At 35.3% G+C, this 21,963-nt stretch overlaps 1 protein-coding gene across 1 annotated transcript; it reads left to right on the top strand.

Annotated features, from left to right (window-relative positions):
- The first annotated feature begins 474 nt into the window (after positions 1–474).
- On the top strand, positions 475–19,296 carry LOC121423637. The gene is made up of 18 exons (XM_041619044.1): positions 475–577; positions 1,005–1,130; positions 2,512–2,649; positions 2,983–3,109; positions 4,145–4,251; positions 4,853–5,039; positions 5,942–6,025; positions 7,258–7,409; positions 8,453–8,650; positions 9,219–9,468; positions 10,539–10,720; positions 11,268–11,354; positions 12,105–12,326; positions 12,917–13,035; positions 14,552–14,686; positions 15,624–15,732; positions 17,357–17,477; positions 18,242–19,296. Exons 1-18 carry the CDS (start codon positions 533–535, stop codon positions 18,472–18,474), a joined length of 2,622 nt encoding a protein of 873 aa, XP_041474978.1. The 5' UTR covers positions 475–532; the 3' UTR covers positions 18,475–19,296.
- The last annotated feature ends 2,667 nt before the right edge of the window (positions 19,297–21,963 follow it).

Below are 21,963 nucleotides of genomic sequence, written 5' to 3'. Positions count from 1 at the left end.
TATGGATACCAAGTTCAAAACATCTTTTATCATTCTCTCTTAAAACAAGATGGAATCAAATGCATTTTACCTGTTTTCCAGAATACTTGATAAGTTTCGAATAAATAATGCTCTACTTGATTTGACGTCAGAAAACCTGTGGTATTTATGTGTTAATTGGATATTATTGTGTCATCAGAAAGAATGCAAAGTGAATCTATTTAATAGAAATAACACTGTTGACGATCAACATCAGCATCATCATCATCATCACCACTGTTATTTCGTAATAATTTTCAACATCATTTCCATCATCAACGTTGTCATCATCATCGTCAATATCATAATTATTTTTTAGCGTATCCATCATTTTAATCTTATTCATAATGATCATCATTGTCATCATCACTCTTAAGTGTTTTCTACATTTGCATTCAATTCTGTAATTTAAATTAAAAAATGAGTGCATGACCTTGTTTTGCATTTTCCAGATTTAGATTTTGACCTTGAGGGAAAAATTTCCAAGTTATGGGCCAATCTATCAACCTATCCCATGTTCAAGAATTGGAAAGTAGGAGCGTATGATGTGGCCGATGGAGTAAGTATTTCAATACTAAAAGTTTGACCCCTAGCATGTATTTTATTCATAAGACTTACTTTTTACACTTTGATAATTGATGTCATTATAAGTACATTTTGTGAGTTTCTATTATCTTTTATATTTATTTATAATTCTTGTATTCCAAACTAACCTTTGAAGCTTGACAACTTTTATTATTCATATATTTGTTTGGTTATGTATTTGTTTCTTTTTGAAGAAGGGGGCAGTTGAAAACGAATCCACTGCATTCCAACAGAGCCGATTTTTAATAGGTTAAGACTTTTAACCCATTCTTGCTCTCACCAAATGAGATATAAGAATCTCAATAGGTAATGACAATCGACAATGAAAATCAATGACATCACTTCATGAAACATTTTACTTTTATGGCATTTCTTTTGTTTTATTACCTTCCTCACAACAGCCCCTGAGAGGTTTATCTCCACCCTTTGCTTTGCCTTCATTGAGGTGCTATGTCGGGACAGCCGAGCCTGAGGACTACTCTGGCAGGCCGAACCTGAAAATGCTCCTCCAATGGTTCAAATTTTTGGTGAGTGTGATATGTTATGATTAGGAAGAACTTACTAACTTAACTTTGTTGTCATAATGTCAAGTGTTTTTTTTTGTCTCACCTGCATAGCAGAGTGAGACTATAGGCGCCGCTTTTCCAGCAACGGCGGCGTCAAATCAAATCTTAACCTAAGGTTAAGTTTTTGAAATGACATCATAACTTAGAAAGTATGTAGACCTTGTTCATGAAACTTGGCCATAAGGTTAATCAAGTATTACTGAACATCCTATTAGAGTTTCATGTCACATGACCTTGGTCAAAGGTCAGGGTCAATGAACTGAGACCATGTTGGAGGAATCAACATCAAAATCTTAACCTGAGTTTAAGTTTTTGAAATTGCATCATAACTTAGAATTATATGGACCTAGTTCATGAAACTTGGACATAAGGTTAATCAAGTATCACTGAACATCCTGCATAAATTTTATGTCACATAAACAAGGTCAAAGGTCATTTAGGGTCAATGAACTTTAGCCGAATTGGGGGTATCCGTTGAATTCCCATCATAACTTTGAAAGTTTATGGATGTTATTCATGAAACTTGGACATAATAGTAATCAAGCATTACTGAACATTTTGTGCAAGTTTCAGGTCTCATGGTTAAGGTCAAAGGTCATTTAGGGTCAATGAACTTTGGCCGAATTGGGGGTATCTGTTCAATTACCATCATAACTTTTAAAGTTTATTGGTCAGCACTTCTGCTATATTGAAGTACGTGATGCAGGTGAGACGGCCAAAGGCACTCCACTTGTTTTAATTTAGTATTCAACTATTCACAAAGTTTGCCTTGAAAGAATATCCTGTAAGTATGATGATAAAGATGATTACCTGTACATTGTGAACTTGATGATGATCCACAGCATTTCTATTACATCATTTCTGTTAAAAACATTCATAGGGGCAGGCTCAATGAAGCTAATTACTACACATCTGAAATAAGTGAGTTTTGAGAGATGATTTGAAGAGTTCAATGTTGTAAATTTAACGGAGATGAAAACATTCAAAGGGTTATACATTGTAGGTACTATAGATTAGTACTTTTCATCTGTACCTTCTCTGTTTGTAAATCCTAGATCAGCCTTTGTATGTGTTGTAAATTGTTCTGTACTTGTTAATCATTGTATGTGAATCTGAAATAAATCAAGAACATGGTCTTCATCCTGGGGGGCTTTTCATGAAACAAATAGTGACTTTTTTCACTGAAGACTGTCATAAGCTATTGAAATCCTTGTATCTGATTGGCTCAGAACAAATAAGTTCATGAAAATGACCAATTATCCTCTACATGAAACACTCCCCTGGTTATGTTTGAATCTTTAACACCAATTCCAACAATGTGTGAATATGACTTCAATCGCAGGCTCACAAGTATCATAATCGTATGATGGAAGCCAACATAGACGCTCTGCGGAAGGCTGCCTCTGATGGGCGCAAGCTGACCATCCTTGCTTTTCCTGGAGAAGAAAAACACTTTGAAATCGAACGGATGTTGTTAGAGGTAAAGTATTGAGTTCTGAACCTGTAGGTTTAATTTCAATTTTATATTCATTTCATACTTTAACTTGAGTGTAAATATAACCAGTAATATAACACATTTCAAATGAATGATGAAAGCAATTTGCATTTTCAAACAATGATGTAATTGTTTTTATTGCATTGCCAATTTAGAGTGTATAATGATTAACCTAAGTTCAACGGCTTTTATACAGTAATGATACCACAATACTACATTAAACATTTTTTTTCCAAGTGCATTTATAAATTACATATTTTCTGTCTTTTTTTTTTTCTTCTTTAATTTCATTAACAATATTTCCATATTTCTTTCCAGTTTAAGTCATCACACCCAAGTGATCTTCAGCTCTTCATAGTTCATCCTGGCTCGGTGAATGAGAGTTCACTTCAAAACAAGTTTAATATCGAAGTAGAGCCCACTATACTAGCTCTCAAGAAAGGGGGTAGGTAACCATTTGAAATTTTATTTTGATTCCCAAATGGTAATCATTTAAAGGCTACTGCTCGCCTTACGATTACAATCCAATTTTGGAACAAATCCCATTTTGCTCATTTTCGGAAAATGTGAATGAAAAGTATATTTTATTTGAGGTTTAAATTAAGTGAAAGAATACTAATATAGCAGTTTTGGATGATTGAAAGCCTTTATTTTGGAGTAAAGGCCAAATCAATTTCAAAATAATCATAGCCAATAGTACAGTTGCTTTGAAATCATTACAACTAGATATAAAATTCACTTTTATTTTATTAAGGATGATAGCATAATCACAGATTTGAACATAGGTATTTGTATGATGATTTAGAACATTGCACAGTATTAAAGATATTCCATGTATCAGCATTAGCATCAAATTCTGTTACAGTTTATTCCAAATTCGGGTGGCAGATGAATCATAATGTGGGCAGTGGCCTATAACATGAAGCCTTGGAAATCCCTGTAAAATGTATTAGTTTGTGCTTCCAAAGACGTGAAAATATGTAAATGACATCAATTAGTAGATTTTTTTTCCATCAGAACACATTCTTATATGTGTATAATATCCTTAATAACATTATTGATTTATGATGCCCTCTTTCTACCCTCTACTCTGCTTGTGTAAAATAATAGATATCCTTGATAATTAAGGATTTTAATGAATGGTGCAAAGTTGTATATATTAGCAAAAGTTGACATCTTTTTCATATTGTCACATTAGGTTGATTTTTAGATTTTGTTTGTATTTTTTATTTGTTTATACCCAAGAAAACTGTTGCTGGGCAACATGAACACATTTGGACGTTATTAACGCTCTGTAAATCCACACAATCAGTGTTATTATTATCAATTTTTAAACTATCATATTCCTGGGGTTATCTATCCCTAAGAACATTATCATATGCCATAAACATTAGAATGTAACAAATAAGTAATTGAAACAAACATACTTCCTTTCTGTTGAATGTTTTTCTTGATTTGATATTTTGTATCCTATATCCAGACAAGCGTCTTCGAGTTTTGCAAAGGTTTGAGGAACCGCTCGTGACCCCGAAGTTTGTTGAACCCTTCATTATCTCCCAGACATCACCAGCTGTTACACTAACAGTGGTTAGTATTTGCTAGATATGGCCTGGGTTTTGATCAGCAGGCAAAAACTTCATTTTGTAGTATTTGATGGATTAATGAAGACAATACCTCAATCTATCTAAAAATAATGTAGGACAGAATTGATAGAGTAAATTGTAATAAGTAAAAGAAAGAAGAGAATTTATTCTTAAAAGTAAATGCCAAATGTGTTTACAATATAAAAATGAGTTTGTACAGAATCCAATGACCTGACCACCCATGTGTCCCTTTGCAGAAATAAAAAATATGTGCCTAAAGATTCCGGAACAAATTGTGTAATTGCTGAGTAATTAGCAAAATAAGCATTGGATTTAAGCGAAATGTTGGGTCATTTTCTAATCAGTAATAATACACTGCTCCATATGTGCAATTAAAGCGCAAGTCCTCATATCAAGCATAAATCCAGTGATTAACTGCATATTTATTGTTTAATTCCAACTCATGTTTCTTGCAGCATCAAATAACATTTGAATTCGAGACTTGCACTTTATTTGCAGTTGAATGTAACTTTCTTGCAATGTCCCAATAGTTATTACTCAATTATGGTTACCAGTGTTCTAATTTCTTTAAATCTTTTAAACAGAATAACTTTCAGAAAGAGGTCTTTGGTGGTGGTGGTGGTGCCACGCCCATCTTGGTATGTTTTTACACTCACTGGGCTGAGGGCGTGGTTCCTTACCTCAATGCCTTTGTGGAATCCGTGAAGGCTTTCAAAGACCATGGGGCCAAACTTGGATTCGGCATAGTGGACGTGGAAGAACAGCAAGATAGTAAGCATCTTAATGACCTTGACCTCCTTGATAAATATAGTGCTCCCTTCTGATTTGAAAAAAAAAATTGTGTTATATTGATATTAGTACGGAAGATGTTGATCATTGTGGTAGTATAGAATCGGTAAAGGAAATAATCTGTTGTCTCATGATTCATCAAACTGAAATTTTGACGTTTCGACTGCACCTGCTAGTCTTCGTCAAGCAATGAAGTGGACAATCGCTGCGTGCGCCTTTTATACCGTAAGCTGCATGCTGTTGGTGCCGGAACCACAGCGCTATGATTGGTTGGAGCAACCGACCATATTGATATTCTTATGCAGTCTTCATTTATCTTTGAACAAAAAATCATGAAAAAAGAGTTTTTGAAGGTTTTTTCACAAAAATCTCTTGATGTAGCAAAAACACTGGTATCACCTTATCTGATCTTTTCCCTTATGTAGATGGGATGGCCCTTGTGGAAAGTGATTTTACTTTGTAATTCAATGAGTCAGTTACGTATCTCTACATTTTTTTTTCTGACGGAATTGACTATAAAAATCGATGCATTCATGCTTCTATTAACTAAAGCTAAGAGATGATGTGCCTATCTTAAGGGCAGTTCCTTACTGGCTGCAACCTGCTTTGCAAGTTTATACTGCTTTTTATGTTTGTTAGTATATTTACATTTTTTTAGTTGTGACTTTTTGCTATTGTAATAGTTATTTGTAATGTATTTTTTATTGCAAAGTGAAATAGATTTGAATTGAAAAGAACAATGCTTAGATATAGATATTAGAGTTATTCCAGTCGGTGATTAGAAATTGAAATCAAACTAGTATCAAGTTCCGAATTTGTACAATTGAGATGTGTCCACTTTATTGTATTAATGTTTTTTTTCTGTGTTTATCCACAATCCACAGTTGTTCCACGTTGGGTGAATGCTCGAGGGATAGATGGGATACCTTTCATTCTTCTCTTCAGGAGGAAGTCTGATATTGGCAAAGGTAAGGATTCTATACAAGTATATGCTATCCATGTTTCAAATATGTGAGTTTGAAGGGTTTATGTTTCACAAAGCTGTGCAAAAATTATTTTTCAATTCAATTCTTTATTCCATTTCCATTCAAAACATAATACAAAATAATGTAAAGTAATATAAATCAAGTACAATTTTACAGACAAGCATTCTTACTTCGTAAAAAAAAAAAAGAATAATATTGAGCATAAATGGAAATGAGGGGGTCCACTAAAAGCAAAGCTTATAAAGTGTGGATCTCCCTTGGAAATGAACAAAATATTGTCAACTTATTCATATATGCGTATATATACAGGAAAGAAAAAAGAAGGAACAAAAAGGTTCGAAATCATATTGATGTAAGCATAATCATATTTAGTGCCTATCACTTACGTTATCAGAAGTCTCGTAGTCTACTATAATGCAACATAATAACTGTGGCTTTAGCAGAGTAGATGTAATACGCTTTGCATTTCTGGGAATCAATTCATGCCAGGTACGCATAAAGCTCACCTGGGTTGAGTGCAGCACAATGTGGGTAAATTTCTTGCTGAAGTAAAGTAAATGACTTTAAAAATGACTGGAACATGTTCTTGGGTGCTGAATTAGATTCTCACTTGATTTGATTCTTGTCAGCTACAGTCAAATTCCAATATTTATAAGACTAAAACTGAATGGAAATTTTAGTTCTTTCTCAAAATTCAATAATGGGTACAGGAAATCCAACACTTAGGAAACTACATGGGGTGTCTTGTTGGTTGTGTGCAAAGGCATGCATAACTTATGAACCTGTGTATGAACTCCCTCCAAGACAAAGCAAGATGCAGATGAGCAATTCCATCAAATAATCCCGTAGTTTGACCTATTCTCCATTCTTTCTTTCCTTCATGACCTGCTCAAGCAGAGCATTACACATTTTCCAATGAACTCTGAAACAGCTCTGAACCATATCAGGAGTTCCCACACACACACACACACACACATAGGATGGGACATACTGAACATATTTTGTGGAGTAGCCAGATATAAAGATTCAATTAATGAATCATGAAATGTATTTGATTGAATTTACCACGTGAATTCTGAAAATGCTTTTTATCATGACTATTGATCATCTCCCTAAAAATAATTTCAAGTAATTTTAATAATGCTTCAGTGCTAGATTAATTTTATTGTTCTTTGATGGGGATTTTTTTTTTGTCTGGTATTAAATGGTTACAGGTAAATTTTTGCATCAGCTTGCTCTACCCAAGGGAGCCAACACCCCAGCAGCTATTGGAAGTTTCCTGCAGGAGAATGATATAACATTAGAGAGTATTGATGGAGGACCATTCCATTATCCAACATGGGTATTGTCAACATATGACATGGAGGTAATAAATGTGCTTTATGGTCAATCATTAATTGAAATAATTGAAAATAGATTGACATTTTTTTAATGGTAGCTGATATCTGAACATTTATTTGTATAACTAATTGAAATGGAGACATTCATATGGGTTTTTTTTGTCTCACCTGCGAAGCAAAGTGAGACTATAGGCGCCGCTTTGGCGACTGCGGCGGCGTCAACATCAAATCTTAACCTGAGGTTAAGTTTTTGAAATGTCATAACTTAGAAAATATATGGACCTAGTTCATGAAACTTCATAAGGTTAATCAAGTATCACTGAACATCCTGCCTGAGTTTCACGTCACATGAACAAGGTCAAAGGTCATTTAGGGTCAATGAACTTTGGCCGAATTGGGGATATCTGTTGAATTCCCATCATAACTTTGAAAGTTTATGGATCTGATTCATGAAACTTGGACATAATAGTAATCAAGCATCACTGAACATTTTGTGCAAGTTTCAGGTCTCATGATTAAGGTCAAAGGTCATTTAGGGTCAATGAACTTTGGCCGAATCGGGGGTATCTGTTGAATTACCATCATAACTTTGAAAGTTTATTGGTCTAATTCGTTAAACTTGGACATAAGAGTAATCAAATATCACTGAATATCCTGTGCAAGTTTCAGGTCACATGATCAAGGTCAAAGGTCATGTGAGGTCTATGAACTTTGGCCACATTGGGGGTATTTGTTGAATTATCATCCTACCTCTGTAAAGTGTATTGGTCTAGTTCATAAAACGTGGAAATAAGAGTAACCAAGTATCACTGAACATCTTGTGCGAGTTATAGTAGTTTTCAAAGTCAGCACTGCTGCTATGCTGAATCGCGTGATGCAGGTGAGACGGCCAGAGGCATTCCACTTGTTTAATTATATATTTTGCCTAATGTTTGAAATAGTGTATCTTAATTGTCTGTAATAGTCAATTTACTAGACTTTGTATATATTTTTTCTCCAAAACAATTTGAAAACATTCTTGTGTAATCATTTGTCTTGAGTTTCTATCTTTTCATCCCACCCCCTTCAGGTATCAATGGGAGAGTCCAGCCTGATAGCCCCGACATGCATGACAGCTCTCAACACTTCCACAGAGGGGGTGGAAGACATATGGGGTGAGGGACCTCCTTCGATCATAAATAAAGTCTGTGAAACAGAAGATAATACCATCATTGATGACCCAAGAGATGCCAAAGTTACAGTGGAAGTTGAGGATATATTAAGTCAGGTATGTTATATAATGGGTTTTAGAATTGTTAGTTTTCTCATTCTCATGTAGAAGTATCTACATTTAAGTCTATCATTTACTTTGAAATTATTGTCACAGTAAGTTTGTAGCCCCTGTTAATCCCCCACCTTTTGTTTGAATTATACAATATTTCAATTATGATGAATTTGACGATTAGGACCTCCTTGCCTGAAGCACAAAATGTTAAAATAATGGAATTCCACGTGTTCAGGGAGGAATGAAACTTCATTTCACATGACAATGACAAGATAATAAGAATATTTCATTTAATAAAATACAAAAGAAATAGTGAGTGATGTCATCAACTCTCTCATTTGGATGTAACTGGCTCGTTCTTATAACTATTTTGTTGAAAATAAGCGAAACTTTAAATTGCCATAACTTTCTTATTTTACATCCGATTTTGATGAAATTTTCAGTTTTATGCTTGTTGAATTTTTCTCTTTTTATTCAAATCAAGTTTTTGTTGTCCTTTAAGAGGCCTGTGCCAGTACCTCTACACGATGGCACCTCCATATGTGATTTTATTATTATTTTGACTGCCTAGAAAACCAGTCCACGGAGCCGTATTGGGAGCATAGATCGACTGACTGATGCAACCTGGTCGAAGGTGATTGAGAAGTCACACGCAGGCATGAAGCCTGAAGATCTACAGGCACTCATGAATATTCATAAGACATCAAGAAAGAAAGACAAACCTCAGACAAACCTAGTGTTCTTCATCCAAGATGGCTGCGGGAGCTGTCGAAGGCAACAGGCCATGTTTGAGAGGGTCGCTGAGGCTGTCAAGTTCATAGGTGAGTTTTCTTTCAATCAGGGGGGTGTTTCACAAAGATTTAAGTATGACTTAGAGTCGCACTTAAATGTCTAGTTGTGTGTGGTATAAAAGGCATTGCCGCTTTGGTCAGGACGCGCAGTACTACGTATCGATCAATAAGATTGCGCTTTGCATATCATGTACGCGTCGGCATTTAAGTGCGACTTAAGTCATACTGAAATCTTTGAGAAACACCCCCAGGTTGGTGTTTCATAAAGCTGATCGTAAGTTTAGAGCGACTTTAAGAACGACTGGTGACAATTTCTTGTGGTAAATGGTATTTACCAAAATGTTCATTGGCAATGGTTTAGAACGTAAGGTTCACCAGTCATTCTTAATCTTACGAACAGCTTTATGAAATGGCCCTCTGGACTGTTGCATAATAAGATAATTTGATTTAAATACTGCAATTGGTTATTACTTCTATCAAAATTCAGATTGGATTGGCAGATGTAGAGGACAGAAGGCCATGTTTGAGAGGGTAACTGTGGCTGTTGAGTTCGTTGATGAGTTTCCTTCACATCAAGAGGCTTGATAGCTCAGTTGGAATAGCATCGGTCTAAATCATTGGTCTACTCTGGTGACTGTAGTGAAATGATTATAGTGAAAACATATCAACAATCACAGTCCACAAATGCTCAAAATGTTGCATCCTGGTTATTAAGAATTTAGGAACTAGGTATATTTTGGTCTTGAGCTGGTGCTGTTCAAAGTGCATGTAACGCATGTGCTTTATAAAGTAAAACGAAATGTAAATTAAGATCTACATATCTACATAAGTTTAGCAATGTAATTGAGACAAACATTAGGCTTTTCATATGCCATCATTCGTAAGGTTGTTCATAACACATATTTTCTGCCACAATTTTATCCATTACATGCATACATACATACACTGTGGAGCATTTTATGAAACAAATAGAGATTTTCTCTGCTTGTTGTTACAAGCTACATACCAAAGTCCTTGCATCTGATTGGTTTAGAGAAAATTTGTATGTTAACGTCACTGTTTTGTGAAACACTCTCCTATTCTCTTTCCTCGGAATTTAGATGGTGGGTCTGCCTACATACTGAACTGTACATCTGACCCCGTGACCTGTGACCATCATCAAGTCAGGGGATTCCCCACAGTGATTGCATTCCGTACCTTTGGTCAGCACAGCAGTGAAAGGTGTCTCTCGCCTGATCATCACGAGCATACACTGCGTATGGATTACCATGGGCTATTACAGGCAAGTTGAATGTACTAAGACAGTGTTAACAAGAGTTGAAGTCTGTTTAAAGTTTTGATAAAACTAAAGACCACAGATTTTCAATGTTGAGGTCATTATCCCACCTCATATTTAACTACTATGAAGTTTGGCATACCTCAGGGTTGTGCAGAAGGCCCACTGCTCCTTTCCCCTTATGTGCAATCAATTAGCAAGAGCAAGATGTTTCATAAACATGGCATAAGTTACCATTGTTATGCTGATCCCTTTTTCAGGCCAATCTTATTTGAAATTATTACTAATCTCTTATCGTCAATACATTTCTTCAATTTTGTATCTGAGGTGGATCAAAGTACTTTGATTGGGCCCTCCATTGTTAACAACTAACTTCACCTGTGAAATGACATTGTATCTAACCAAGCTGGATCCATGGGATCTGGCACTAAACCAGATGGATATACCACGAGGGAGAAGATGCCCACACTCTCTTCATCACATTTATTTTATATTCTTCAAATTGTTTTTGATTGAGAGTTTCCCTCTTTTATGTATGTATTTCTTTTATTAGGAAAAGGAGTTGATGGAATGGTTTTCTGAAGTTGCTCTTCCGAGGGTTCAGATCAAAACTCTTCAACAAATCAAACAGGAACAGAAGGTACTTGAATAAGTCTTTTAAGTTGTCAGTCAGCATGTTTATATTTGGCTCAATGATGATATATGATTTAAGAGAATAAACTAATAAGCTCTAAGCAAAATTAATTGATTAAGTTGCAAGTTGTCATCTTTTAAAAACGATTGAGCACATACTGCAATGGTGTTCATGAGCTACTGATGCAGTTAACATTGCGTATTAGCAAAAGATATTCTTGTGTTGTGATGCATGGTGATATTGTGACATATCCAGGTTGTTATATTAGTAATAGGTGTATTTGTAATTTGTTGAGGCTTCTTGGAAGAATCATTTGAACATTTTTCATAGAAGACTTTCATGGTCTAGTGGTTACGACACCCGTCTTTCAACCAGATGGACGTGGGTTCGAATCCCAGCCATGGCATGTTTTCCTTCAGCAAGAAATTTACCCACATTGTGCTGCACTCAACCCAGGTGATGTTAATGGGTACCCAGTAGGATTTATTTCTTGAATATATAGTTTCTATATGGTGGCTCAGCTACAGCCGGGTAATACTTGTAATATGATACCAAGTATCAAGCGCAGTAGAGTATATGCAATTATATTAGCTGCGCTATATAAATGGACCATATTATTATTATTATCATTAATGCAAAATTATCTGTTGTCTGAAATGTAACAAAGTATGAATCCATTTGAGCACACTAGAAATTGAATTGTGAAAGTCCTTTCCCCATTTCTGCATGCTTGAAATGAATACATTCTTCTTCCAGTATACCAATGTGATCCTCCTAGCGACCGTCTACCCCCTCTCCCTGGCTAGCCAATACTTGAGGTCTGTGGGTGGGGTCGACAGCTGGTACCCCCAGGACTGCTTCCTGGTCGCGTGCGAAAGGCTTTATGGGAAGGCCAGGTGCTATGCGGCTTACGGGGAGAACATCCGACCGAAGGATAGAGAGAGAACGAGCAAGGAGGAGAGATTGATCGTGGGAAAGGTAAGGGATATTGACCATTGATTTTGATTTAATTTAGATGCCAGACAAGACATAGCATTGGAATTTTTCATGCCAAAGCTTAAAACCAGTATTGAATACAGAAATAAAGCAAACAAAACAAAATATGCAAATTTATTTTTTTTAGCCTTGAAAGATTAAATTTATAAAAACTGCAAGTTTCTTTTTATATCTGTATCTTGCAATGGTGTCGATCCGCAGAAAGTTCTATTCAGGTGGGGGGGATATTACATAATACGAAGCGCCATCCCCCCCCCCAATGAATAGAAAGTGCAAGCGGACCAACACCTATGGTATCTTGTTCATATACATGTATATCTTACTGTGCAATTGTCATTTACATTGAATTTGTTTCCAAATGTACCGCAGGACCTACCAGTGTTTGATTTTAAGGATAACAAATTCATGAACCATAAAGATGACTTATCCACTGACATGTGAAAATTCTCTTTCAAAAAGTCCAACAGATTTTATGGTACTTTCATAATCATGAAAACTCTTTGTTAATTTCATGTCTTCATAAAAGTATTATTTTGTAAACATGATATGTATCTCCTTGTCCCTTCTGTTAGGTTGAGATGCTTCGACAAGATGGAGTGACATCGAAGATTATTACGAGTGGGCGGAGTCTCATCGCTGCTCTTCAAGCTGAGGCCGATTCCCAGATCCATAAATTCCACACTCCCCACAGGTACATTTGTGAATATTAAATAAAATATATCTGAATATAAAAGTATATGAATATAAAAGTATATGAATATAAAAGTATATAAATATAAAAGTATATATAAGAGTATATGAATATAAAAGTATATAAATATAAAGGTATATGAATATAAAAGTATATGAATATGAAAGTATATGAATATAAAAGTATATATAAAAGTTTATGAATATAAAAGTATATGAATATAAAAGTATATGAATATGAAAGTATATGAATATAAAAGTATATGAATATAAAAGTATATGAATATGAAAGTATATGAATATAAAAGTATATATGAAAGTATATGAATATAAAAGTATATGAATATAAAAGTATATGAATATGAAAGTATATGAATATAAAAGTATATGAATATAAAAGTATATGAATATGAAAGTATATGAATATAAAAGTATATGAATATAAAAGTATATGAATATAAAAGTATATGAATATAAAATTATATGAATATAAAAGTATATGAATATAAAAGTATATGAATTTAAAAGTATATAAATATAAAAAAGGTCAACAAAAAATCTGGATATTTTTTAAATTTGGGCAATTAAAGTACATTTGGCCAAAAGACATCAGAAATTATCATAAAACAAATTTAAGTGTAGATTTTTATGAGCATTAATATTCATGTTACTTGTGGGCGGGGCCTTTTGTCTGGTGTACTTGGGTCGTTTTTAAAATCATATGGACTTGGGTCATTCTTACATTCATATACGGTACATGTACATGGTAGACTTCTGTAGTAAGTAGTAGAAGTAATGAGAGAGGGCACTATGATATGAATGTAAGAAAAGCCTGGACTTTTCTTACACTCGTACCAGATTTTCTTCCTTTATTTAAGGTATTTCTGAAATGATTTCAGCTTTATTATTTTCACACAAGATGAGTCATTGTATTGGAACAATTTTCCATTTTAACTCAATTTCACCAAAAATTGGAATATACTCGGATATATTCGGGGTGGAAATGAGAGTAAGAAAATACCCTGTCATTGTAATGATAACCTATGATATTTTTCTGGGTTTTTTTTGTTGTTGCTCTGCTTTTGGAAAAATTTGTTAAAATGGTGAGGACCTTTGACCTCTTTTTTGTTGTTGTCATGAATGGATAAGGGAATACTCATCCCCACTGCTATCGCCATATTTTGTGGTTCACTGCGAATGCTATATGTATATCGCTTTCAGAGTATAACCCCATTTTGGCACAATAAATATGTCATTATTTAAGAATTAAGATAATCTGTATATTCAGGTAGGAATGTGTAACATTCTCTCTAAGAGTAAGATCACGGCCCTGTTTTATAAAGACTTGTCATAATAATAAATACCCTGTTTTCAATAACAAGATTACTATCAGCCAAACATATTGGAAGATTTCAGTAGCTTATTTTAACTGTTATTGGAAATTTTGTCATAACAAGTTTTATGAAACAGGCCCATCTTCAATGGTCACAGAACTTTGATTTATGTATTTGTTTAAGGTACAATCTTCGGTCTGGTCAGCGGTGTGAGGATGACCATGCCGGCTGTACTGACCTCATCACTGAGTTTGTAGAGGACCATAGTCGGTTGCCGGTCACTCATCTCACTATAACGTCATTCCATGCATACTCAAGGTTAGTAATGCTTGACCCAAGGCAAGTAACGTTTGAACCCTTGTGAAATATTCTTGGAATCTCATTTTGTTTATGGTGCTAAATGGGTACCCAGTAGGATGCGAAAGATATTGTATGTTTGATTTTGCCAGTGCCATAATGTGGCTGCGACGAATGCAAAGAATGCTCCCCAGGGAGTGGAAATTGTGCACTTTTCGTGCTTGATTGAAATGAATCCAATGACCGGGGTATAATATGCTGTGACGCGCTTTGGGCCATTCTGGGAAAAGCGCTTCATAAAAATTGGCTATTATTACTATTATGAGAGTATAGTACACTGAGAACTCAAATCATCAGAGGAATAGATACTGAAACTTTTATGCCCAGGTTCTCCTGAAGAGTGTGAAACTTTCAGATAAAAAGCAAATTTCTACTGATAAAGTGGCTGCCTGTGGTCAGAAAGCATATGAACGTAGGTTCGCTGATTTTGCAAATTATGCGTAACACATATTCATAAAGAGATAAAATGAATGGGTAGAAATGGATGAATCGTTAAGAAAAAATGGTTAATTTCTAATGCCAATTGATATTTGCTCTGTTCAAATTGGAAATCTTCCCATTACCGGTAAGCGAAAGTTAAAATAAGATGGTTGAACTAAATATTATTCTCCACTCTTAACCCTAATCCTTACATGTTCTACCCCAAGAAACCTTTCCAAAACCATGGATTTAAACCCACGTCTTCTTAGAAATTAAGAAATTATCATCAGAGCAAATGTGTGTAAAATACATGTACCATTGGCCCTCATAGCACAATATTTATGAAGAAAACCCACGCTCATTATTCAGTAAATGCCCTCATCTAGCAGAAATAATTGATATGATTAATTATTTCAATATACATGTAGATATGAGAATATGTGTCTATTTTCATTCTATTTTTGAATTGCTGATTTAGTGTTGGATTTGACACGAAGCATAGGGGGTCTGTCTTTAAGAGTGGATTACCTGTTCTCATTGCATTTGCTACGAGGAAGCAGATGGACGAAGGTGCTGAATTTCAACAGGTTAGTAACATATATATATATATTGTAAAGAAGTGGATGAAGAGAACAATGGTAGGCGTAGCTTAAATCAAGGTTGCCCAGAGCTATCTACCCTTTTGGAAAAATTGGTGATGCTGAAAAAATGTCTCTGCCGGGAATCGAACCTGGGCCCCCAGCTTTGAACGCCGGTGCCTTAACCACTAGTCCACAGAGACGGGTTAATGGCTAGGGCGAACCCAATCCGATAAAAAAGAGTTGCCAAAAGCTGTTGTACATGTATAACTTTACACATATGTATATATATATATATATATATATATGTGTGTAATTAATTTTCAGAGCTTTGGGTACCAAATCAAAGTTGAGCTGTTCATACATGTACTTCTTTTCCTTGAATCGTGTATATAAGTTTTGATTGGCAGCCATTTCAAAAGTGTCAATTAAAAACTTGGTGTGTACCTATTGTGTGTCTAAAGATGCCGAGTGTTTAAAAAAAGTCTAGAAATGGTGGCCAATTAAAATATATATAAACAATGCCAGGGGAAAGGTACATGTGTGTGGGAAGCTCAAAAATTAAAGATAAATTCCCGTTATAACGATTTCAAAATGAGTTTGTACAGAATCCAATGTAATGACCACCAAAGTTTCTGTTTGTATCAATAAAGAATATGTGCCAAAGGATTCTGGAAGAAATTGTGTAATTGCTGAGAAATTAGCAAATAAGCATGGGATTCAGGTCAAGTGTCGGGCCGACATTCAAAGCAAAAATAATACACTGTCCCACGTGCGCTTATTTGTGTTGGTGATCTTCAGTGTGAACATTTTTTAGCGTAGATTTCAAGGTTTCATAAAGTTCAGTTTATGTAACTGTACCAGATCTAGATCCTCAATGATATAGTGACAATTAAGCTTGGTTTCACACACATTCTCATGTTTACTGCAACTACTTTCATTTATCTTTAAAACTTTCATATAACTCCAAAATATCGGAAAATTATTCATGCATTTCAAGCATTCTGAGAGGCATCACTCAACCTAATAATGTCATGGTTTCCATTGGTGAACATGATGATAAATGAAGGCCACTATGTTCTGCATTATTTCTTCTTTGAATTGAAATATAATTTTACATTTACCTTTGAGGTAAGGTTTGGAGCTCCGGTTAATGTTTTGCTTAATGTGTGCATTTTGAGTAGGAGCATTTGTTGCAGGAGCAAATGTCAATGAACCTGTGTCTGTGAGGGTGGACAGTATGTAAGTTAGGATTTGTACTTGAACTTAAAAACCCTTATGAATGAACTTGACGCCCCAGTGGTTAAACTTAAGGGTCCTCATGATTGAACTTAAATGTCCTCATGGTTAAACTTAAATGTCCTCATGGTTGAACTTAAAGGTCCTTGTGCTTGTACTTAGAGGTCCTCATGGTTGAACTTAAAAGCCCTCATGGTTGAACTTAAAAGCCCTCATTGATGAGCTTAAAAGCCTTCATTGCTGAACATAACGGCCCTCTTTGTTGAACTTAAAAGTCCTCTTGGTTGAAATTAAAGACTCGCATGATTGAACTCTTGGTTGAACAGTCACAATTATGTGACATGTAAACCCACTTAAAGAAATCAAGTCTATTCTGATTGCTGCATTCATGTAGGCTCTACTGTCTTCAGCGTATGATCTGTACCAGGACATAGTCTTCACCTGGGTGGATGTTGAGGAGTTCCCTAGATGGGTTGCGCAGTTTGTTCCGGTCTATTATCAAAGACTCATCTTAGGTAAGCAGAAACATTCAAATCATTCCTTTCCCAGTTGGTAAGTGGCTTGGGTATATCCACTTTGTCTACTTTCTATTGGCTCCCCATAATTTTAGCCCAGAGTTAGGCCTTGGTCTAAGAACCTGACTTCAGAATACGGGCCAGTGTGTAGTAGACAAAGTCTAGTGTAAATCAAAGAGCGATAAGGTTGATTTAATAGATCAAATAAGTTTAGCCCATGTGGTATTAAAGTACTGTATCTGAGATGTAAATGCAACTGCTTGTAAACCGAGTAAATATAAACCAATGACTCACTAGTAGAGCATGGCATTTTCATAGTGCAAAGGTACTTTTAGAAATGTAAGGTTATTTCAGATGCAGAATTTGGGTAAGTCCAATATTATGTATGTGATGCACAATTCTACATATGGCATAAAATCATGCACTCTTAATTCCATTTTAGTTACTTATAAAATATGAACCTGGATTTATATACGTAAAAATTATAACGAACGGGGGTTTGCGCACGCAGCGCCGGAACTCTGGAATAGTAACCCACACAATTTAAGGCAAGTTGATACAATTGGGCAGTTTAAATCTGCATTGAAAACATATTTATTTAACTGAAAATAATATCAAAGCAGTACCAGCAGCTTTCCCTCATCTTTTCCTAAAGCGCATTGAGACCTGTAATGCGCTATACTAAAACTGTTCTGTTCATATTATAGTTGTCTTGGATAAACTGAAGATTGACCAAACTTTTTTTCTATTTCTTTGATATGAAGAACACAAAGATGAGATCACAGAAGAAATCCTGCCTTCACTCTTTGTCTACCCTCGCCTCTGCTTGGTTAGACCCAATGACCATCGACATGCAGCATTCTTTCCTTCAGCAAAGGGGTTCTCACTTACATCAAAACTTGTGGGTAGGACTATAGATAAAGATGATATCCTCAGGTTTGCCAAAAACTTTTTGAAGAATCCAGAAGCAATGTTGATGGAAACAGAACGGTTCTGAGTAATGGTCAACCTGAGGACTTTCAACATGCATTCTTCCCTTATATAGCAAAAAGGTTCTAACATCAAATCTCTTGGGTGGGACTAGGTTTGCCATGCACTTCTTGAAGAGTCTAGAAGAAATGCTGATAGAAACAGAATGGTTGTGATGGAGTGATGAATGGTAAAACTGGTGTGTTGGCTTCGTTGGTAGAGCATCCGTCTCACAACTGGGAGGTCAAGAGTTAAAAATTAATTTTTGATTTTCACTTAAAACCCAATGACCAGCAACATGCAGGGTTCTTTCTTTACATCAAACCTTATGGGTAGGACTATGGATAAAGATGACATTCTTATGTTTGTCAAAACTTCTTGAAGAATCCACAAGAACTGCTGCTGGAGACATAATAGATCTGAATCATGAATGATCAAAGAGAGATTAGCTTTTGAAACAATGACAGAAAGTAAACATTATGTCAACCCTTGTTGGAGAAACGACCGTAGTTCAGGCCCATAACTGTGGTTTTGTACCCCCTTAACATAAACCTTATTGGAGGATCCAAGATATTTCATTTTAAAGCCATATCAACCCTGCATGACCAAATTAATCCCCCTTATGTAACATTTAAGCTTGAGCGTTGAGCCAGGATTAGACGATAAACAGCAGCTGTGATATTACGGAAGAGCAGCTCTGCCTGTAGTAGGCACTTCAGAATAATATTTGATATTCAATCAAGTTTTCAAAGGCATATCGTATTCAGAAATCCAATGTTTGTTTTCAATTTCGAACAAAGAAAATCAGCCTGAAATAAGGAAAATGTTAAAGAGAAATTAAAATGATTGCATGTGTAGCACGGGACCGTTTTGGGTGGGGGAGGATCTTTTACTTAACAATAACAGAACAGTGCAGAAATACATAAACGTGGATGTTGTTCATGGTCAGACGACCAGTGACCTGAGAATCAGGAAAATACGGAAATTATTGAAAAGTGATGTCTGGAGGAAGATGCTCTCTCTCCATCTCAAAAGTTGTGTAATTTAATCAAAACTTGATTAAATTTTCTAATATTAAATATCAAACTTCATCTCAAATATTTTTATATCAACTAGGATTAGTAAATGGTTTTACAATAACATAATATCAAAACAATAAAAATAGAATGGTTTAGCACAATGATATTCAGGAAAGTCTTTAATCAGATACATTAGAGTCCGCACGATATTAACGCGGCAAGATAGGGAACTCAGCCTATCCGCTTGACCAGAATAATACCGTTGAGTTGTTTTGGATTCGCGACTTGCTTAAAATTTGTAATTCGCAAAGTTCAAAAGGCTCAACTATAAAACTCGCACCATGCTCGCGCTGCTAGACAATCATAAATAACAAGTGCTTTACCATGAACAATAATCGTAGATGGTTAGTAACAATTATAAGAAATTCAAATATTCAATAAGATGTAGACTATAGAATTGTATCTATCATCAGATATATCAAACTAAACTTTAAAATATTATTCAATCGAAGATTGATAATAAGCCAAATGTGTAAAAGACAATTTTGGAAAAGTAACATTCAAAAATAAATCTATAAGATCAGTTCTTAAATTATCTTAAAACTGAAATATGGAAGGATGACTTTGGATCTTACCTGAGAATCAGGAAAATACGGAAATTATTGAAAAGTGATGTCTGGAGGAAGATGCTCTCTCTCCATCTCAAAAGTTGTGAAGAGGATGCCTCCAGTAGTTCTATATAAAGGTATTTTCGACAATACCATTATTTTTGGGAAGGGGTGTGTAAATGTGTAACTAGAAATACTTGTTGATCCTTGGTCATCTCTTTTAACAAACAAAAACCAGTAACTAATAATTGCTGACCCCTTTAGGGTAGCAAAGATGGAAGAGTCCATCAACTTTTCCCCAAAATACTTCTACGTCATTCATGACATTCACGTCATTATTTTCTGGGAATAAGGACCAGCTGACCCTTACTCACGCTAGCCAGAACTGACCATTGGCTCTCTCTTTCGCTCACTCTCTCTCAGTATGTACAAAAGGTCATGCAAGTCATCTCACTCTCTCCTCTCTCACTCTGTATGTTCTGTAGCTACATAAATATGGGTATAACCACTACAATACAAAATTAATAGAGACTAATCTCTTTTAACTTCTTTCTACACTTATGTAGCACCGTAAGAGGGGCTACACATGCGCAGGTGGGCTGCAGTTTGATTGAATTGTCATGGTGCGTATGCAAAGCGATATCAACCCTGTATCACCGATAATCCCTCTTATCAGGCAAGCTGAGGGTAGACCGTAAAACAACAGCTGATATCATGTAAGAGCAGCTCTACCTGGAGTAGGCACTTCGGAATTAAATTTTTGTATTTGATAATCAATCAAGTTTTCAAAGGCATATTGTATTAAGAAATCCAATGTTGATTTGTTTTCAATTTCGAACAAAGTCGCCCCCAAAATAAGGAAACTATTAAAGAGTAATAAAAATGACTGCATGCGCTGGTGAGCGAGTGTGCTCGAATCGGCACGCTGCATATGTAATTGTGGTTTAGTTCTTTTCAGACCCATTGAGGTCAAGAAATGCATGTATAGATACTTAAATAACTGACCTGGGGTGATTTAGGTTTTTCATGGTTCGAAACTGGGGATTGCCTACTCCGATGGTTTTGCCTCATGAGAGGATGTGTTGTTCAGTGAAGAACACATGGTTAGGACTGAGCATGGACAGGCCTGGAGACATAGCCTAGCACTTGATTGTTATTTTGTGCAATCAATGCTACAAATTAATTCAATCACTAATATTTGGGAATTTTCTATCCTCTTAAAATTCTGTCATGTTTTTGAAAACTGTGTCTGCAATGTGATGTGAGAATACAATCTGAAATATGTAAATGGTCTAGATTTCTGAAATTAAGATGTATTGAACTGAGAGTATGAAGTTAGCAAAGTATATGTCTATACAAAATGAAAACTTGCATCAATTTCCGATTTTTATTATGTAGAGCAAGCAGACTGGAAACACAATTAAAGGGGAATCCAGCCTTGGCCATAATGTGTTGTGTTGGGAAGGAGAAAAATAAATTAAACAGAATGGTGAAAGTTTGAAAGTTATTGGACAAGCAATAAGAAAGTTATAGCTTGTTTAAAATTGAGATCACTAATACTATGTAGATTTCAAATTGGCAACTGGGTAAGTAAATTATGATAAGGGGCAAGGACAACTTTCCCATAGGCCATGCACTTTATTATCAGGGATTTGTGGTTTACTCCTAAGTACTCATTCCCCTGGGGCAGTAATCTAAATATAACCCAGGTAGTATATTGTTTTATGTCCCCATGAGAGAAAAATATAATTTGAAATAGAACTTTTGGGAAAAATGACATTTTAGCCATAATATGTATTGGGAGTACATGGAAGAGTAGTCCTTGCCTTACATCACTATGACATCCCATATGCGGCCAATTTGAAGTCTCCATGGGTATAGTGATTACCA

The sequence above is a fragment of the Lytechinus variegatus genome, chromosome 11 (genome assembly GCF_018143015.1).
Source record: "Lytechinus variegatus isolate NC3 chromosome 11, Lvar_3.0, whole genome shotgun sequence".
Taxonomy (NCBI): Eukaryota; Metazoa; Echinodermata; class Echinoidea; order Temnopleuroida; family Toxopneustidae; genus Lytechinus; species Lytechinus variegatus.
The sequence above is the reverse complement of the archived record's forward strand: the minus strand, read 5'-3'. Positions and strand labels throughout refer to the sequence as shown.

Bases quoted from the DNA above. Each gene is read 5' to 3' on its own strand.
- LOC121423637 (XM_041619044.1), top strand. From the start codon at position 533: ATGTTCAAGAATTGGAAAGTAGGAGCGTATGATGTGGCCGATGGA. The intron at 6,026-7,257 runs GTAAGGATTCTA...AAATGGTTACAG, and splicing joins GAAGTCTGATATTGGCAAAG to GTAAATTTTTGCATCAGCTT. The intron at 9,469-10,538 runs GTGAGTTTTCTT...CTCGGAATTTAG, and splicing joins TGAGGCTGTCAAGTTCATAG to ATGGTGGGTCTGCCTACATA.